Source organism: Mytilus trossulus, chromosome 14, assembly GCF_036588685.1.
Source record: "Mytilus trossulus isolate FHL-02 chromosome 14, PNRI_Mtr1.1.1.hap1, whole genome shotgun sequence".
Taxonomy (NCBI): Eukaryota; Metazoa; Mollusca; class Bivalvia; order Mytilida; family Mytilidae; genus Mytilus; species Mytilus trossulus.
In genome coordinates, this window is record NC_086386.1 from 6,096,723 (window position 1) to 6,111,094 (window position 14,372).

The following is a 14,372-nucleotide window of genomic DNA, read 5'->3' on the forward strand; positions in this document are numbered from 1 at the left end:
ATTTTAACTTGTAACTATGTAACATTTTTAAAGGCAATAAAAAGTAAAAACACAAAAATACTGAACTCCGAGGAAAATTCAAAAAGGAAAATCAAAAATCAAAAGGCAAAATCAAAAGTCCAAACACATCAAACGAATGGATAACAACTGTCATATTACTATATTACTATTATAAACCATTACTGAAGTTGCAGGATGAAATTATCTCCATGGGAAGTAAATTTCTAAATGATTAAAAAACAGCATACTCACATCACTGACTTACCATAAAGGCTTCCACTCAGACTGACCTTTTCATGAAATATCGACGCTAAATAAATTTATCATAGATTAAAATTTTGTCGCACGTCGCGTTTCGTCTACATAAGACTCACCAGTGACCCTCGAATCAAAACAGTTAAAAGGCCAAATGAAGAACATATTTAGAGCATTGAGGACTCCGAATTCATATTTTCAAAGTTTTGAAAGGTTTTGCCAAACATAATAGGCAAAAGTTGTACAATCAAAAGACCAGGACTGAAGGGATAGAGTCAAATAATCTCATGTATGTACAAATATAAAAACAAGTGCATATCAACTATTATATTAATGCAATTATTTTCTCTATTTTGTATGGTTTTGACATTTTGAACTCAGGAATGATTGACATGTAATTTCTCCAATAATTAGCCAAAAAATCACAGTTTACAATAAGAAACTTCTTGTTATATAACTTTGTTACAATATTAGGGCGGACAAAAACGCAGAAAACGCCCAGTGTTCACGTTTTACAACGGTGGCACCTAGTGTAGCAGGTGTACCAAATAAGATGATATCATTTCGCGGAATGTGCCTGAAAGGAAAATCTTGCATCCAAATTATTACTTATATTGAATTTATATTTTGTTTATTTTGACATTGAATACTGTTAACTGTATTTGGAACTGTGTAGACGACTATTTGTTGTTTAACTGTTTAACTAAAATTAATTTGTAACTTCTTACTTGAAGTTAAAATAAATAAAATTATCCCATGATATCATCATGTGAAACAGGTTACGAGAGAGAGTATCATATAGTTGAAGAGAAAGGTGCAGTTTATCAAATGGACATTCAACCTAATGATTCAAAAACAATGAACAACGCCATTGCAAAACACCAAAAGACTAAATACAAACAACAGTTTACAAAAGACGACAGAGAAAACTAAAGAATAAGTAAAACGAACCCCACAATAAAGCTGGTGTGATCTCAGATACTTTGGAAGGGAAAAAGATTCTGCTTTACATTTGGCACCTGCCGTGTTGTTCATGTAAGTACAAATCTGGTTATAAGTCTTATTCAGTAGGTCACGATCAAGGTAAAGCGGAAGGGTTACGACAATCAGAACATATTCGCTATCATCTGTGAAACTAATATTCCATAACAGTCAACCAACTCGAAATGACGTCCGCACATATTCTAAGTACGATTTATCCTTGCTTAAGACAAGATGATCGTATCTTCATTGGCCATTCTTTATGAAATAAAGCAGACACAATGCTTTCATTTTGTCTTTATAGTTTTTAACGAAGAAGGACAGTCAATATGTTTATATGAAAGAATCTTTTTTATAAAAGAAAAAAAACAAAAAGAAAGAATTTTCAGTATTTAAATGTTGATCAGATATTATATTGCACTAACCAACACCTCACGTTGATCATATGATATTGTGAAAGTACGTTTCTTCGTTGGATACCAATTATTAGTGTTTTTTGTGGATGGCTTTATCCGCGATTTAAGTGTTCAAGGCAACGCTCTATGAACTAAATATACATGTTATGTATAACTTCAGTCCGGGATAACCATTTAATCTGAAATTTTCGAATGGTAGCCTTTTTATTCTCATGAGAAATAAGTTTTGATCGATGTAAGTCAGATTTCCAGTGATGATAAAAAGTAAAATCACAAAAATACTTTACTCAGAGGAAAATCCAATTGGAAAGTCCATCATCACATGGCAAAATCAAATGAAACTAACTCATAAAAAACGAATGTACAAGAACTGTCATATTCTTGACTTGGTACAGGCATTTTCAAATGTAGAAAATGGAGGATTAAACCGGGTTTAATGGAGTGTTTAATTTTGTCATAATTCTCATACGAAAAAAAAAGAGTGATTTCATTTTGTGCTTTCTTTTTTATTTCATAATAGTTGATTCTACAATTTAAAGTACATTAGTAGCATATATTTTTTTTATGTAACTATTTTCGTTAAGTGAAATGTAATCTGTTGATCATTCGACATCGAGTTAATAATTTCAGAAATTCTAATTACTTGTGAGGAACTACCTAAATGTTTACTCTGCGTTTTTCTTCAATCGAGACAATTTGTAAGCATAAATGAATCGGTTTATTTCCAAAATTACTTATTTTAGTAAAAATATTTTCAATTTTGTTACTTTTAATGAAACAATTTTGTTACTTTTAATGAAAGACGAACAAGTAAGAGAAAATGAACAACTTATTTTATAATGTCTCACAAATCATTATAAAACAACATAATATCACAAATATCCGTTTCTTTAGAAAAACTAAAATCCAAAAATTTAAGAACCCAAGAATATGTAACTCTTGCTAAAACTATGAAAATTGATACCGATGAATAAAAGTACTTCCACGGTATATGGCATATATTATCTATACTACTAAAGGACGACACCGATTTCATAAGCCGCATCTCCTCTGAAATCATACAAAGTCGGAAGAAATTGTTATATGACATATAAATGTAGTGTTTTCTACTTCCTCAATGTTTCTTTGAAAACAATCTTTTTCCCACAGAAAACGCCATATTTGGAGAAAATAACCAAATTAAGAGACTGTTATCGATCTGTGTCTTATACGGCTTCCGCGAATGCTCATTCGACGTACTGCCCGCGAAATTTGCAAACTCTTTTTTTAACACTTGCCTCGATGTCACCACTCTTTCGCCGTGCCTTATTTTGTTTTGCCTATACATATTCTTCTCAATATACAAACCAATAACACACGCGAACAGACAAGATTGGCAAGAAGAGGTACAATTTAAAAAAAACCCAAACAATTAGCAATATTACTATCAGTAAGATTTTATTGGGATTTGCATTTACATTTTTCAAAAAGATGTTTAAGTGCTTTTGAAAATTCAGCATCCATAAAAGTATATAGTATAGGATTGAGAATACTGTTAATGATGTATGTGTGGTAAAGCAATAAGACAATGACAGATTCTGTTTTAGTCAGTCTTTCCCAAAAATCTGGATAAATGCCTTCTAACAAAACAACCATTCCCACTGGAATATAACACACGACTGCCACAACAGTTATTATAACAAACATTAAAGTAAACTTGTTTTTGAAACGCCTTTTTCTTTTCGTAAGTCGATTTGTTTTTGGCAAGTCTTTCGGCTTTGTAGAATGTTCTTTTTGAGCGGTAGAAGATGAGCATTCGGGTGCAGTGCTTTCTGTGAAAACATCAGAGGATTGAGTTAGCTCAATACTTGAATCATTCTTCCATTCTGAATGACCTGCTGTTTTGGTGTCTAAACCGCCGATATGTTTCAGTTCTTGTGTTTTGCTATGAATGTTCTCTGTAACCAAATTCTTTGGTAATTTGTCTGATGCACTAGACTCGTTTGATACATTTATTTGCCAAGGTTTCTTACCTTTAAAATGTTTGAAAATAACCCATTCGATTCTGCCATACAGAAAAACAAGTGTAAGAACAGTACACACCATTAGAGTTATGAAAAATATGGCATACGCTAATCCAGAGATGTAGAAACCATGTTTAAGTCTACCACATCGGTATCCAACAAATTGACCCTCACTGAAGTGTTCATTTAAGCCATAGTTCACTGCATACGGTACGGAGCAGGCAACTGACAAACAAACCGTAACGGCAACCATTATTTTACGAGTTTTCAAACTAAGCTTCTGACGTCTACATATTATTAGATACCGTTGTATCGCAATTGAAAGTAAAAGAAAGATAGAAATGCCTGATGTTAAAGCATAGGAGTAAAACATTATTTTACATGTAGTACTGTTCATAAAACTTGTTTTTATCACATCTAAAATTATATTATTAATGGTGCACACGGAACATGTCAGCGTATCTGCCACTGCCAAGAATGGAATGAAATATCTCTCTTCTGATTTACCTTTCATTTGAAATCTGTACACAGCTAGAACAATACTATTTCCTATGATACCTATAATCAAATAAACAGAAAGAACCACAACGTCAGCCATTAAGTGTTTAGCCATGCCTTGTTCCAAGTATTCTTCAGATGTGTTCGTGAAATTTATTGCCATTCTAAACGAATTCTTCGTTTCACTTGCACTGTTCATCTGCATTCACTTACCGAAAAATATTATAATCTGAAAAAAAATTATAAATGAAATTAGAACCTTATGTTTTGTTACAGTTATGAAAATGTACATCATTGTACATTAAAGAGTTTTGTTCTCTTTTATATGCGTTATTCTGCGTGATTCTCTTTCGTTATTGTTCGACTTTCATTTCTCTATGAAACCATTCACGGTACCAATTTTTCTGCTCCAGGTGCGCATTTTGACTATAAATATTTCCTCGGTAATGCTCGGTTAAAGAGCTCACCAAAGCTCATGTTTTGTCTGTTATTGTATATATATGCCACCTCTTCATAAATTTACTTACTTACTTACTTACTCGAGTCTAAAATATTTGAAATTTAAAACTTATTAAAAACAATGAAGCTGACAAACCAAAAAGGACAAAAGGTATAACCAAAGCCAGGGCAAGAAATGAGGGAGATATATTCCTTGCTTTAAATTAGTTTCCAGAAAATATAAAGTACTAGTATATGCTATTTATGTGATTTCAACCTCCAAATTTTACTTGCAGAACACACAAAATAACATGCAACAAGTGCCAATACCAATGAAGTGCACTTTTGTTCATATATATTTTTTGTTCAATACAATTGTTTACTGCGTTCAGCTAAATGTATGATTTGAAATTGTCTAGTTTTCCTGTCTATATCTGTTACGGACTATTGTTGTTGTACACAAAAAGATAAAATGTCTTACCTAAAACTAATCCTTTATTCAAATTGAAATAATAGAATGTGTTTTATTCACCGAATATATATACTAAGAAACCGGATGAGTTATTATATTTGATATGACAAGTATTTTTCTCCTTATGTGGTAAAAATTTCGCGGAAAAACGTTCGAGCAATGAAAAAGACTCAAATCAAAATTATCAACACCATTACAATAATCGAACAACGACGAGAAGAAGAAAAAAATCAATGGAAAACTAAAAATTAAGCAACAAGAACCCCACTTAAAACCTCGAGAGGACTCAGGTTTAGTTTAAAAATATTCATGTTGTATTTGCTCAAAGCAAAAAGGTTAAGGCACAAGTAAAACATATTTATAAGGTCTTATCCACAATAAAATGTATATATAACAATACAAATTATATGTGTGCATGTATTATATTATATAAAAAACATAAATATTACTAAACTATACTGAAAAAAAGAAAAGGGATAAAAAAAGAACGACAGCCAGTGATTAGGAAGATGATGATAATGATGACGGTGTGGCTTTACCTATGTATATACTAGACTACGAGTAATCGCTTTTATCTCTTTATAAAATTGAATAATGGTTTAACCATTTGCAAATTTTGATCATAGTAAATGGTGTCTTTTCCAAAAACCAATAGTTTTATGTCCAAATCGTAGCCTTCAGAGAGCCAGCTGAGTCTATTAAACAGATTACTTAGTATCTCTTTCATTTAGATAGAAAGGACAATTAAAAAATAGTCATTTCCTCAATATCCAAACCACATTTACATACGTTCCTTTAAAGTTTCCCAACCAATCTCTTTTAAGACAGTCTCGTAATGTGTGAAAACTGGTAAACTGTTACAATTCGTGCAGCTTTAAACTGTAGCTGTTTTAATTTAGTTGAAGAACCTTTTTCCGCAAATATTCCATACTTCAGTTGCATATTCAAAAATGCAACTGTCTAAAAACTGCAATATATAATTCTTCGAAATGTTGTCGGCTAAGTTGATATTGAGTTTTCGAAGTTCACTCCGATGCTTTTTAATACTATTTAATATATTTTCAACATGGTTGTTCCATCTTGCGTTACTAATAAATGGAATGGAATATCTCTCTTCTGATTTACCCTTCATTTGAAATCTGTACATAGCTAGAACAATACTATTTCCTATGATACCAATTATAAAATATACAGAAAGAACCACAACGTCAGTCAGTAACTGTATAGCCACGCCTTGCTTCGAGTATTCTTCATATTTATTCGTGAAATCTAAAGCCATTCTATAGGAACTCTTCATTTCACTTGTACTGATCATGTTCATCTGCATCGATTTACTGAAAACCAAGTACAATCTGGAAAAAAAATGAAATTAAAACTTTTTATTACAGTCATGAACATTTATATTATTTGTAAAGAGTTTTGTTCTTTTTATTATATGTCACGTTTTCCGCGAGATTACGTTATTGTTCGACATACATATCTCTTGAATAAAAAGTTGACAGTAATATTTTTTCTTGAATATTTGAAAATCGAAAACATAAAAAAAGAAAACAGATAAACCAAAGACGACAAAATTATAGCCACAACTGGCAAGGCATAAGAGCTTTACATGAAGGAGATATTCTTCTTAATCTAATATATTTTACAACACATCTGCTGTTTATGAAATGCCAACATCAAATTTGGCTCCCAGAATACAACAAATAACAAAATACATTGCCAATACCAATGATGTCCCGGACTTTTTTTTTATTATTGTTTCAAAAAGATCAAACTGCTTACTTAAATAGTTATTAAAGTTACCAGGATTATAATTTAGTACGCCAGACGCGCGTTTCGTCTACATAAGACGCATCAGTGACGCGCATATCAAAATATTTATATAGCCAAACAAAAACAAAGTTGAAGAGCATTGAGGATCCAAAATTCCAAAAAGTTGTGCCAAATACGGCTATGGTATTCTTTGCCTGTGATAAGAAAATCCTTACTTTTTCGAAAAATTCAAAAAAAAGAAGTTTTAAAACTTATCTTTTAGTTTATTAAAATCATAATAATAGTATGTCACTTTGTGTTTAACCAATATATATTTATACTAAGAGACCGGATAAGTTTGTTTTTTTATCTGATGTAAAAGTATATCGCTTTCCTTATGTGGGAGAAGTTCACCCAAATACAAACTAACGTTTGACCAATGAAACAGGCGGACGATATCAAAGGGGAGTTTAAAACTCAAAGCAAAACTAACAATGCCTAATTGATAAATGAAAAACGACGAGAAGACGGACATATCTATAGAAAACAAAAGATTGAGCAACCCGAACCCAACCAAAAACACTGAGGTGAACTTAGGTGCTTCGGATGTATAAGCAATTCCTCTTCCCTCTTCCACATGAGGCACCCGTCGTGTTGATCATGCAAGTAGAATTCGGGTATAAAGTCGTCTCATTCATTATTGGCACAATTATGGTAGAGAGTTACAACAATATGAACCAATTCGTGGTTATGATTACACAGATATTTCATAACAGTTATCCAACTCGTAATGACGTTTTTGAAACTTTCGATCGGATGCTTTAACTTCACCACTGTAACCTTTGATTTAACAGCTTGACTGTATGTAGCCATCCTCTTTCACAGAAATTATGCTAAAACTTGCAAGCTCTGCGCGCATTTAATATCGTTCGAACTGAGATATATAAGTATATTCAATATGCAGGCGCTGCTAAAAAGTTTCGGTTAAAAATGAAAAGTTCACAATCTGCAATCCATATACGAAATTGTTTAATCTATTCGAACACGTTATTATCAAAATTCAAAAAGTAACATCACAAAAATACTGAACTCCGAAGAAAAATCAAAACGGAAAGTCCCTAGTCAAATTGTAAAATCAAAAGCTCAAACACATCTCGAAAACGAATGGATAACAACTGTCATATTCATGACTTTGTACACGCCTTTTCTTTTGTAGAAATAGGTGGATTGAATCTGGTTTTAAATCTAGTTAAATATCCCACTTGTATGACAGTCGCAGCAATTGCATTATATTGGCAACGATGTGTCTACAAAACAAAATTAGACAAAAATAAAAGGTAAAACTTTCCAAAATAGGTGTACAGCAGTCAACATTGTGTTACAATCTTTATCACTAAAAAAACAAACAAAGAGGCAACAAAGAGGCACAAAATGGCTGATAGACCAAGAATATTAGCAAAAATTAAAGACAAGAATACACAAATCTACTAAAATTCAATAACACAATGACGGGATGTATAAGTACAGAGCAACGTCTTATATGTATCAAAGAAACATAAAAAGGCATGCATATAGACAAAGCACATTGCAAAAATGAAAGACAGCAAACATACATGTTATACAATAGCACAATAACGGGATGTATAAGTACACAGCCACGCTATATCATTATTATGTATCGAAGTAACACCAAAAGGCATATAGACAAAGTACATTAGAAAAAAATGAAAAGACAAGAATTCCATAATATCATCAACAATAACATAATGACAGGATGTACAAGTACCACCAGTATCTTAATCACAATAAAAACAAACAAATATTTAACAAAAAAGCGCAAAAAGGCATATTCAAGCACGTACATGGGCTAGCGGATTTGCTCCTTACACAAAAACTGGTTCAATAGAGTTATTTGGAGGAACGACTGAAAATTCAAATCGACATTATACATCAGTTTTGCCGTCATCTATACGATATTAACCAGCGACATACTTTTGTAGTGTCAGATCTTTAGATACCAGATGAGATGTTGAATGAGTGATATGTAATTTTACCGATTGTGTCCTATTCCCGATTGCGGCGTATTGGATGAGTGTGGATTTGCATGGCAGATGAAGCATACATTGACGGAAACGATTGAGCTGTTGGTCCCCTCCGTAAAATATCCAGTATGCCTTCGGAATATACAAATATTTCACTGAATAACGGCCGGGGCCAGACTAGAAACGATTGAGCTGTCGACGCGCAGGGTCATTACCCCCTAGTGTAGCTACATATTCAAAGCCTTATTATTTTGTTTTATTAGCCATAACTGAAAAATATGTTTTGGAGCTATTTATGTTTTTTTAATAGCCCCTTTTCATAGCAGGTTAATCAAATTACGAAAAACTTTCAGAGCTTTTGTAACGACATGATATATAACATACATTTTAATTAAATTATCCGTTGATCAATTTAGAAATGAACCAAGAATGAACTCCATTAGGCAAGGTTGTGCTTATTTTGACTTTTCTTTTATGTTCCCGTTCATAAAGTTCTTCAAGTTTCCAAGGAATGCGCATTTGGTGCCATAAAATTTGTGTCGTTAATGATATTACAAGAAGTTTTATATACTCCTCTTTTAAACTGAGCTTTCCAATGTTTGGCTTTTGGGCATTCCTGATGAAGGTCTAGTAAATCCAGAAAACGCTGTCGACGCACCTAATTAATAAAGGATTATTTTCATTTTCTGCATAATCATATGTCTTAACAATATGAACCTTATTTTTTCTTAATATATGTGTTTTAATAGAATATTTTTACGAATAGCTTCACTGCATGACTTAATGAAGTGGACCTCATTTTCTGCTTGTTCGTGAAGGATTTCTCTCACAGGATTTCATGCCGACTGTGTTGGTGTTTAAATAAAAAGCCCACCACTAGATTTACCAATTCTGTCTTTTCTGTGTAAAGTGTACCCTTCATTTCTTTATTTTCAACTGTGAGAATTTCACAAAAAAATGTTTGATAGGAAAAATAATCGTGTTTGAATTCCGGGTAATCTGTTTCATCAAAATTTGGTAAAATATCAATGGTTTATATTTAAATGACAAGCGTTATATGGTTTACGTGGGAATATAAAAGAATTTAAGTATATTCTAAGCATTCTGATTAATAATCATGAAGAAAAATTATTCATAAAACTTTTTTTAGAATGAACATTACTTTATATTTAATTTTATTTATAAAATAACCTAATAAAAAATAACATTATCTTTATTCTATAGTAATTCACTAACTAAAGCACGATTCAAAACTTATTCAATACAAAACCTGTAAAATAAGAGTACTCGGTAAAAAATCGTGCTTCAAAATGTTCCTCTTTATTGTCTGAAAAAACACAACTATAAATATGTCTCTGGTTTTTTCTAATGTGCTTGGTTATACATGTTTTTTGTTTAAAATCTGTGTTGACATATTTTTAGCTTGTTAGCTCACCTGGCCAAAAGGCCAAGTGAGCTTTTCTCATCACTTGGCGTCCGGCGTCCGTCGTCCGTCGTCGTCGTCGTCGTCCAGCGTCCGTCGTCGTTAACTTTTACAAAAATCTTCTCCTCTGAAACTACTGAACCAATTCAAACCTAACTTCATCTGATTGATTCCTAGGGTATCTAGAATAAAGATTGTGTTTTAATTTTCCATTTCATCAAAAAACATGGCCGCCATGGCTAAAAATAGAACATAGGGGTAAAATGCAGTTTTTGGCTTATAACTCAAAAACCAAAGCATTTAGAGCAAATCTGACATGGGGTAAATTTGTTAATCAGATCAAGATTTTTCTGCCCTGAAATTTTCAGATGAATCAGACAACCCATTGTTGGGTTGCTGCCCCTAAATTGGTAATTTTAAGGAAATTTTACTGTTTTTGGTTATTATCTTGAATACTATTATAGATGGATATAAACTGTAAACAGCAATAATGTTCAGCAAAGTAAGATTTACAAATAAGTCATATGACCAAAATAGTCAGTTGACCCCTTTAGGAGTTATTGCCCTTTATAGTCAATTTTTAACCATTTTTCGTAAATCTCCATGATCTTTTACAAAAATCTTCTCCTCTGAAACTACTGAACCAATTCAAACCAAACTTCATCTGATTGATTCCTAGGGTATCTAGAATAAAGTCTGTGTTTAAATTTCCATTTCATCAAAAAACATGGCCACCATGGCTAAAAATATAACATAGGGGTAAAATGCAGTTTTTGGCTTATAACTCAAAAACCAAAGCATTTAGAGCAAATCTGACAGGGGTAAAATTGTTAATCAGGTCAAGATCTATCTACCCTGAAATTTTCAGATGAATCAGACAACCCATTGATGGGTTGCTGCCCCTAAATTGGTAATTTTAAGGAAATTTTACTGTTTTTGGTTATTATCTTGAATATTATTATAGATGAATATAAACTGTAAACAGCAATAATGTTCAGCAAAGTAAGATTTACAAATAAGTCAACATGACCAAAATGGTCGTTTGACCCCTTTAGGAGTTATTGCCCTTTATAGTCAATTTTTAACCATTTTTCGTAAATCTTAGTTAACTTTTACTAAAATCTTCTCCTCTGAAACTACCGAGCCAAATTAATCCAAACTTGGCCACAATCATCATTGATGTATCTAGTTTAAAAAGTGTGTTTTTGACCCGGCCAACCAACCAAGATGGCCTCCACGGCTAAAAATAGAACATGGAGGTTAAATGCAGTTTTTGGTTATAATTCAAAAACCAAAGCATTTAGAGCAAATCTGACATGTGGTAAAATTGTTTATCTAGTCAAGATCTATCTGCCCTGAAATTTTAAGATGAATGGGACAACCTGTTGTTGGGTTGCTGCCCCTGAATTGGTAATTTTAAGGTAATTTTGCTGTTTTTGGATATTATTATGGATAGAGATAAACTGTAAACAGCAAAAATGTTCAGCAAAGTAAGATTTACAAATAAGTCATATGACCAAAATGGTCAGTTGACCCCTTTAGGAGTTATTGCCCTTTATAGTCAATTTTTAACCATTTTTCGTAAATCTCCATGATCTTTACAAAAATCTTCTCCTCTGAAACTACTGAACCAATTCAAACCAAACTTCGTCTGATTGATTCCTAGGGTATCTAGAATAAAGTCTGTGTTTAAATTTCCATTTCATCAAAAAACATGGCCACCATGGCTAAAAATATAACATAGGGGTAAAATGCAGTTTTTGGCTTATAACTCAAAAACCAAAGCATTTAGAGCAAATCTGACAGGGGTAAAATTGTTAATCAGGTCAAGATCTATCTACCCTGAAATTTTCAGATGAATCAGACAACCCATTGTTGGGTTGCTGCCCCTAAATTGGTAATTTTAAGGAAATTTTACTGTTTTTGGTTATTATCTTGAATATTATTATAGATGAATATAAACTGTAAACAGCAATAATGTTCAGCAAAGTAAGATTTACAAATAAGTCAACATGACCAAAATGGTCGTTTGACCCCTTTAGGAGTTATTGCCCTTTATAGTCAATTTTTAACCATTTTTCGTAAATCTTAGTTAACTTTTACTAAAATCTTCTCCTCTGAAACTACCGAGCCAAATTAATCCAAACTTGGCCACAATCATCATTGATGTATCTAGTTTAAAAAGTGTGTTTTTGACCCGGCCAACCAACCAAGATGGCCTCCACGGCTAAAAATAGAACATGGAGGTTAAATGCAGTTTTTGGTTATAATTCAAAAACCAAAGCATTTAGAGCAAATCTGACATGTGGTAAAATTGTTTATCTAGTCAAGATCTATCTGCCCTGAAATTTTAAGATGAATGGGACAACCTGTTGTTGGGTTGCTGCCCCTGAATTGGTAATTTTAAGGTAATTTTGCTGTTTTTGGATATTATTATGGATAGAGATAAACTGTAAACAGCAAAAATGTTCAGCAAAGTAAGATTTACAAATAAATCAACAGGACCAAAATGGTCAGTTGACCCCTTTAGGAGTTATTGCCCTTTATAGTCAATTTTTAACCATTTTTCGTAAATCTTAGTTAACTTTTACAAAAATCTTCTCCTCTGAAACTACTGGGCCAAATTTTACCAAACATAGCCAGAATCATTATTAGGCTATCTTGTTTAAAAATTGTGTTTTGTGACCGGACAAACCAACCAAGATGGCCGCCATGGCTAAAAATAGAACATAGGGGTAAAACGCAGTTTTTGGCTTATAACTCAAAAACCAAAGCATTCAGAGCAAATCTGACAGGGTAAAATTGTTTATCTTGTCAAGATCTATCTGCCCTGAATTTTTTAGATGAATCGGACAATTCGGTGTTAGGTTGCTGCCCCTAAATTGGTAATTTTAAGGAAACTTTGCTGTTTTGGCTTATTATCTTGAATATTATTATAGATAGGGATAAACTGTAAACAGCAATAATGTACAGCAATTTAAGACTCAAAAATAAGTCAGAATGACAAAAATGGTCAATTGACCCCCTAAGAAGTTATTGTCCTTTATAATCATTTTTTAACAATTTTCATAAAATTTGTAAATTTTTACTAACAATTTCCACTGAAACTACACGGACAAGTTCATTATAGATAGAGATTATTGTAAGCAGCAAGAATGTTCAGTAAAGTAAGATGTACAAACACATCATAATCACCTTAACACAATTTTGTCATGAACTGTCTGCTTCCTTTGTTTAATTCACATATACCAAGGTGAGCGACACATGCTCTTTAGAGCCTCTAGTTTTTTTTTATAGTGATTAAGATTATAACACAATGTTGACTGCTGTATACCCATATTTTTGACATTTGAATTTTACCTATAATTGTGTCTATTGAGTTCACACGTCGTTGTCAATATAATCATGGAATTTCATGCGACTGTCATACAAGTGAGAGGTTTAGCTAACTATAAACCAGATTTAATTTACTATTTTCTACGTTAGAAAATTTCTGTACCAAGTCAGGAATATGTTAGGTGTTATCTGCGCGTCTGGGTATGAAATTAAAGTCCTGGTACCTTTGATGATTATTTACACCACTGGGTCGATGCCACTGCTTGTGGACGTTTGGCTTTATAAATATTTTGATATGAGCGTCACTGGTGAGTCTTATTATGTAGACGAACCGCGCGTCTGGTGTATTAAATTAAAATTCTGGTACCTTTGATAATTATTTACACCACTGGGTCGATGCCACTGCTGGTGGACGTTTCGCTCCCAAGGGAATCACCAGCCCAGTGGTCAACACTTTGGCATGAATATCAATTATGTGGTCATCTTGATAAAGTTCCTGTTTACAAAACTTTTAATTTTTCGAAAAAAACTAAGGATTTTTTTATCCCAGGCATAGATTACCTTAGCCGTATTTGTCATAACTTTTTGAAATTTTGCACCATCAATGCTCTTCAGTTTATAATCCCTAGCCATACAGAACTGCCGGGACAATGGGTTTGAACAAGTGAGGTGACCCCAGTGCATATCTTATCAAAATCTTTACCCTCACGTTGTAGTACTGTCCATTAGCTATTCATAAGAGTAGCTGCTATAACG

At 32.6% G+C, this 14,372-nt stretch overlaps 1 protein-coding gene across 1 annotated transcript; it reads right to left on the reverse strand.

The window, feature by feature from the left end:
- Positions 1–3,089: 3,089 nt before the first annotated feature.
- LOC134696949 (thyrotropin-releasing hormone receptor-like) lies at positions 3,090–5,136 on the reverse strand. The gene is made up of 2 exons (XM_063558918.1): positions 5,073–5,136; positions 3,090–4,382 (listed from the first exon to the last, which is right to left on the reverse strand). Exon 2 carries the CDS (start codon positions 4,356–4,358, stop codon positions 3,090–3,092), a length of 1,269 nt encoding a protein of 422 aa, XP_063414988.1. The 5' UTR covers positions 4,359–4,382; positions 5,073–5,136.
- Positions 5,137–14,372: the final 9,236 nt, after the last annotated feature.

Coding starts and splice junctions, on each gene's coding strand:
- LOC134696949 (XM_063558918.1), bottom strand. CDS start 4,358: ATGCAGATGAACAGTGCAAGTGAAACGAAGAATTCGTTTAGAATGGCA.